Here is a 6,674-nt window from a genome sequence, read left to right as displayed (position 1 = left end):
GAGGTTGTTGTGAGCTGTAATGCCATGGCACTGTACCCAGGGGGACAGCTTGAGGCTCTGTCTCAAAAAAAAAAAAAAAGAAATTAGAATGGGAGTATGCATTTTTAGCAAAAGTGCTGCAGTAAATACAGTAATACTGGTACTTACTGTACTAGTAAAGGTTTTTAAAATGTTATATATGGAGGTTTGTGAACCTGGACAAAGAAATGATAGTTGAAGGTTAATGTCCTCTTCTGCCTCCTATACAAACACTGTTGTGATCGCATCAACCTAAAGTGCTTGTTGTAGTCTCTATTATTTTAAGGAAATTTCTTTCTCTGAAAGGTTTTGTTTGTAATTATGTTTTTCCTATTTTGAATTGTTAAATTTTTTTTGTTTGTTTAACAGCTGTTTGTTTCATCTTTTGAAACAGAGTATCAACTCTCTAATAATAGGATTACGTCTTTTACACATGTGTATCTCTGCATTCCCCTTACCTCTTAGCACAGCTCCCCACCCTGGCAGGTACACCATAAATATTTGTTGAATGACTACATTTCTAACCTGGAGGTAAATTAGCTAAAGTGTTAGCCAAGATAGGGTGAATTTTTTTCCATAAAAAGTAATAATAAAGGTTAGTTTTATTGCAGGTATCAATTAAAATAATTAAAAATAATTTATATGTTTTAATCTAAAAGGATATTATCGAATACTTCTTTTTGGTAAGAAACTTTACAGCATTCTTTTTTTGTCCTCATTGATTTATAATCTGATATAGGTGACAAAAGCAGGAGACAGGTATCTGTCTCCAAAGGCATCTTAATCTTTCTTTATTTTCCTAACCATAGATAATGAAACAACTGCCAAATAAATTTGATCCAAAATTACTGCATCTACCAGCACATTCAGGTAGGCTCATAAATGGCTTATCAGACATGCAGACTTGTATACAGATACAAATAGGAAATTTATTTGCAAATGAAATATTATGCCTAATTTCTTGTTTTCTTGCTAATTGGTTATATCTTTAGGATAGCAGTATGCAAATTATAAGCAATCTACAATTGTGTCTGCCTTGTGCTCTGGTGGGTGGGGATGGTTTTGTAGAGTTGGACATGTTTTCTATAGAGGGTGGGGAGGGGGCTTCTCCTGCCCTTCCCCTTGTAGACCATTATGATTTTCACTGTTTATGGTACTACTATGGGTGCACAGGGTTGGAGACCACAGTGAAGAGTTGGGATTCTACCCGAGGGACCAGGGCAGTAGAGAACCAGGCTAGGTAGTTCACATCTGTGGGGATGGTGTGGAAATGGAGATACTGAAAGTATAATTGTTATGTTTCTGTTCAACTTAATGAAAGTCTTAGGCTGAACATCAGAAATTTTTACATATCTTAAATTGATTCATTTTGTTTGATAATTTATATATTAAGCCATTACATAACATTTGGAGAAAATTCTTCATCATGGCTGGAGCAGAATCTGTGATTTAAAGTAAACTCCAAATTTATTCAAATTTAAACCAGCTAATGGTTTACATTAGTGAATTTAATTACTGATAAAATAATGAAGAAGCCACATAGAAGGATGTTTTTGCAAGATGAGAGTGACGCAAAACATTACTAATGGTGCATTCAGTGCCAAAGAGAGCCATTATTTAAGAACTCCTAGAAAATTATTATCCAGAAATAGTATTTTTTTTCCTGTTTAGGAAATTATAATTAAATATAAAGATCGGCTAAACATGTGTTAATTTTAGATGGCATCTCACTTCCTAATCTTTGCCTTTTGTTTAGGGATTTTGGAGGTAGGAATTCTAGGTGATTTTGGCTTCGATGTTAACCTGATTATTTTCAACAGTAGTTTCACTGAGATTTTTTAACAACCGTAGAAATTTCTGACTTTTTCCGTATCTTAGGGCTGGGTTGATTTATTAATGCAAAGACTATCTTGTTTTCCTAACGTACAGTTTTATTCAACTTTATATTTTGTGGTTATTGAAATTCTCCGTTACCCATCTGTTTTCTTTTTTGAAGCATAGTTTTCCATTGAAGTAGTTAAAAAGCCTCCTTGGGTAGAAACAGAGATGAGGAATGTAGAAAGACAAAAGTAGTGTCAGTTTGGAGAACTTCTGGTTGTGACAGTGCGGTGGTACAGTCGTCTTTGTCCTCACCTTAACTATTGAAAGCCTGTGTCCATTTCTCACTAAATGTTTCCAGCAAGTCTTTTTTGCATCAACACTTTGATTATTTTATTTCCTGTGCAGTGGATAAGTTGTTATTTCTGAAAGACCAAGATTGGAATGACTTTTTGCAACAAGTGTGCTCTCAGATCGACTCCACTGAAAAGAGTACTGGAGCCTCCCGAACCAAGCTGAATCTCCTTTGCTATTTATGTGTGGTGGCTGGTCACCGGGAGTTGGCCACCAAGCTCCTTCATTCCCCCCTGGTAGGTCTCTGCTGTATGCTTAACTTTTGTGTTTCTGTAGATGTTAAAAAAAATGTGCTAACATAGTAATTTGACTTAATTATAATGAAAAAAGTGATTTATCAAGATTACAGGCTCATGATAATTATCCTGTGTTTAACTCTTAGGTATAAAAGTTGAGTAGATGGTGGCTTTGAATATTTTTTTGCTAATATTCAGCTTGCATGTTATGTTAACTTTTAAAAATTGTAAAATCTTTTTTGTATCTGAAATCATAAGACACACATCATTAGTGGTTGAAGTAAACTGCCCTTGTGAAATATAGGGCTCCTTTTCATTGCAGTTTTCAACCTAGTAAGCTGTAAGGTTTCTTTTTTTTTGTTTTTTTGTTTTTTGTTTTTTGAGACAAAGCCTCAAGCTGTCCCCCTGGGTAGAGTGCCGTGGCATTACAGCTCACAGCAACCTCCAAATCCTGGGCTCAAGTGAGTCTCCTGCCTCCGCCTCCCAAGTAGCTGGGACTACAGGCTCCCACCACAACGCCCGGCTATTTTTTGGTTGCAGCTGTCATTGTTGTTTGGTGGGTCCGGGCTGGGGATTCGAACCCGCCACCTTAGGTGTACGTGGCTGGCGCCTTAGCCGGTTGAGCTGTAGGCGCCGAGCCAGCTGTAAGGTTTCTAATATGACATTGAAGTGAGATATTGAGTCAGTAAGATTTTTTTTTTAATCTCTTTCCTGAAATATTACTACTTGGAGTGTCTTAGTTTATTGGGAAACTTATAGGAATGTGGCTGAGCTTTTGCAGTCATTGTCAGAAAGGAATGACTTGGGAGTTTTGGTTTAGAAGTGTTGTTTAATTTTTTTATTAAATCATAACTTTGTACATTGATGCATTTATGGGGTTCAGGGTACTGCTTTGATATATAATGTGAAATGCTTACATTGAACTAAGTAACACATCCATCACAATTATACTCATTTCTTAATAGTTTTGAAATGTACCATTGCATCATACACATTAGGTGAGGTCCCCCCAGATGCCCTCCTTCCTCCCATTTCCCCCATCCCCTCTTTCTACTTTTCCCTTCTACTTTCTGGACTATAGTTATGTTTTACCATTCATATGAGTGTGTAGGTGATTACATATTGATTTTATAGAAGCATTGTGTACATTGGATACTTTTTCCCCCATTCTTGAGATACTTTACTAAGAAGAATATGTTCCAGCTCCATCCAGGTAAACATAAAAGATGTGAAGTCTCCATCTTTTTTATGGTTGCATAATATTCCATGGTGTACATATACCCCAATTTGTTAATCCATTCATGGGTTGATGGGCACCTGGGCTGATTCCATGTCTTGGCAATTATGAATTGGGCTGCAGTAAACATTCTGGTGCAAATGTCTTTGTTGTGAAATAATTTTTGATCATCTGGGTATATACCTAGTAGAGGAATTGCAAGATCGAACAGTAGGTCTACTTTTATTTCCTTGAGTGTTCTCCAAACTTCTTTCCAAAAAGGTCATATTAGCTTGCATTCCCACCAGCAGTGTAGAAGTGTTTCCTTCTCTGTGCATCCACGCCAACATCTGAAGTTTTGGGATTTTGTGGTGTAGGCTAATCTTACTGGAGTTAGATGATATCTCAAAGTGGTTTTGATTCGCATTTCTCTGATGATTAAGGATGATCATTTTTTCATGTGTTTGTAGGCAGAAGTTTTTTTTGTTTTTTTTTTTTTAGTGGACCTTAATGTGGGGACTGGCTTAAACAAAATTAAGTTAATTTCCTTCTGAGATAATAATAAGGTTACTTTTTTGGGTAGTTGGTTTGTATCTTTTAGGTGGAGGTAGATATGTAGGGCAGCGGTCCCTAAACTTTTTGACACCAGGGACTAGTTTCACAGAGGATAATTTTTCCATGGATCAGGGTTGAGGGGTGTGGTTTCAGGATGATCCAGGTGCATTACATTTATTGTGAAGTTTATTTCTGTTATGATATTGTATAATGAGATAATTACACAGTTCACTATAATGTACATTAGTGGGAACCCTGAGCTTATTTTCCTGCAACTGGACAATCCCATCCTATATCTGCAGCGGCCCCCCAGTGCTAGCATCACTGCTTCAGCTCCACCTCAGATCATCAGGCATTAGGTTCTCATAAGAAGTGTGTAACCTAGATCCCTCGCATGCTCAGCTTACAGTGGTATTCACAAGCCTGTGAGAATCTAATGCCACCACCCATGTGACCAGAGGCAGAACACAGGCAGGGATGCTAGTGATGGGGAGTGGCTATAAATAAAGATGAAGCTTCACCTGCCCACTGCTCACCTGCTGTTGTGCAGTCCCCTTTCTAATAGGCTGAGGCCTGGTACTGGTGTGGGACCCAGGACCACCGATTTAGGGAATATAAATTGGTACGAAAAACTAAAAGTACTATCCTTAGTTTTTTTTTTTTTTAATTTGTATTCTAATGATTTTGTGTTTGTAAAGACTCTGGCTGCACAATTTACATTTCAGTTGTATAAAGGTCTGATTTCTTAGCCATCACTTTTTGTGTTTTGTGGATTAAATGTACATTTTAATTTTTTTTCTAGTTCCAATTGCTAATCCAGCATTTGCGAATAGCTCCAAACTGGGATATGTAAGTAACATTTATACTTTAAATGTTCTTCTTTATGATTTTATTAAGTAATTACAACATACATATTTATGAAAAGCACAATACTAAATGATTAGCAGAAATTATTCTTAAGTATTAATGACGCTGACTCAAGCAATTTCTATAGGCATCTCAACTGTAAATTTTAAAAGAGGATTTAAAAGTAGTCATTATCCTAATGTTATAAACACGGTTCTGGGATTACCTAAGTCACTTTGGGAAACTTTATTAACTGTTAATTTTTTGAGTATTATCTAATGTTAATTCTCATCTCCATATTTTAATTTAGTTATATTTCCTAGGAGTTTTCTCTTTGTCCTTTGTATCTTTACCTAATGTAGCACATAACTTAACAGTAGCATAGACTATTACTTATAGTCTAATGCAGTGGTTCTCAACCTGTGGGTCATGAACCATAGGAACTGTATTAATGGGATGTGGCCTTAGGAAGCTTGAGAACCACTGGTCTAATGGGATTATGATTTATAAACTCCTGATAGAAGGAAGTGTACTTTTTATGGAAGTAGCATGCCAGGGTGAAAAGCGTACTAGATAAAGTGTTGGAATACCAATGAGGCTTGGCAAAATGATCTCTTTTTTTCTTTTTCTTTTTGTTTATTCATTTTTTTTCAGAGATATGATCTAGCTCTGTTGTCCAAACTAGAGTATGGTGGTACGATCAAAGCCCAGTGCTGTCTTGAACTCCTGGGCTTATGTGATCCTCCCACTTTAGCTTCTGGAATAGCAAGGACTACGGTTGTGTGCTACCATACCCAGCCTATTTTTTCTTTGTTTTTTTGTGGAAACATGGTCTTGTTCTGTTGCCTATGCTGATCTCAAACTCCTGACCTTGAGTGATCTTTCCACCTCAGCCTCTAAAATACTGGGATTATAGGCATGAGCCACTGAACGTGGCCCCCTTTTCTGAGTGGCTTCCTGGGCAGTCTGTGTGGGACAAGGAAAAGGCATTGGTTTAGGATTCAGACAGAGCTGGGCATGATCGCAGATCTGATCTAAATTGCTTTAACTGTTCTGAGCCTCAGTAGCCTCATCTGTAAAATGGGGGTGGTGTAACTACATACATTTTCCTTAATGATTCGACTTTGAACAGTGCCTTGTTCTTAGTACATGGGTAATATATGTTGGAGATGTGGAAGTTGTACTTATTATCAGGCTTGCTCATCTCATGATTGTCAGGAGAAGCATGTGAAAAAATGGAGGTGAAAGGAGTTTGTGAATTGTGGTAGTGGTGTGATAGTAATTCTTTGGTGCTGGCAAAATAGGGAAATAATCAGGGCTCACAAAATGCTTTTTCTTGGGTTTTTATTATGCGTCTTCTAATGTTACTCTCTAAAGTAAAATCTGATATTACAAAATAGGGTCCGTAGATAATGCATTTAATACTTTGAGAAGATGTATGCTATGCTTATTAAAAATAAACCAGTGAACTCTTTGCTCAAACACGTTTATTTTAATCCTTAAGCTAGATCCTTGAATGGGGTGCCCCCTGCTGACATTTTAAAATAGACAGTCTTAATTATTTCCAAGTACAGTCATCCCAAGTATCCACCTGGGAATGGTTCCAGGACCCCTGAGAATATACACAGATA

General features: G+C 37.0%; 1 protein-coding gene across 1 annotated transcript in view; it reads left to right on the top strand.

The window, feature by feature from the left end:
• The window catches only part of ULK4 (unc-51 like kinase 4), a 619,976-nt gene that overhangs the window by 51,002 nt on the left and 562,300 nt on the right, over positions 1 to 6,674 (top strand). Inside the window, exons 15-17 of the mRNA XM_023515932.1 lie at positions 828 to 888; positions 2,245 to 2,426; positions 5,000 to 5,046. Of these exons, the coding sequence (XP_023371700.1) occupies positions 828 to 888; positions 2,245 to 2,426; positions 5,000 to 5,046 (290 nt within the window). The remainder of the gene's footprint in view (positions 1 to 827; positions 889 to 2,244; positions 2,427 to 4,999; positions 5,047 to 6,674) is intronic.

Source organism: Otolemur garnettii, unplaced genomic scaffold (genome assembly GCF_000181295.1).
Source record: "Otolemur garnettii isolate 467f Iridium unplaced genomic scaffold, OtoGar3 scaffold00082, whole genome shotgun sequence".
Taxonomy (NCBI): domain Eukaryota; kingdom Metazoa; phylum Chordata; class Mammalia; order Primates; family Galagidae; genus Otolemur; species Otolemur garnettii.
This window is presented reverse-complemented; position numbering and strand designations above follow the sequence as displayed.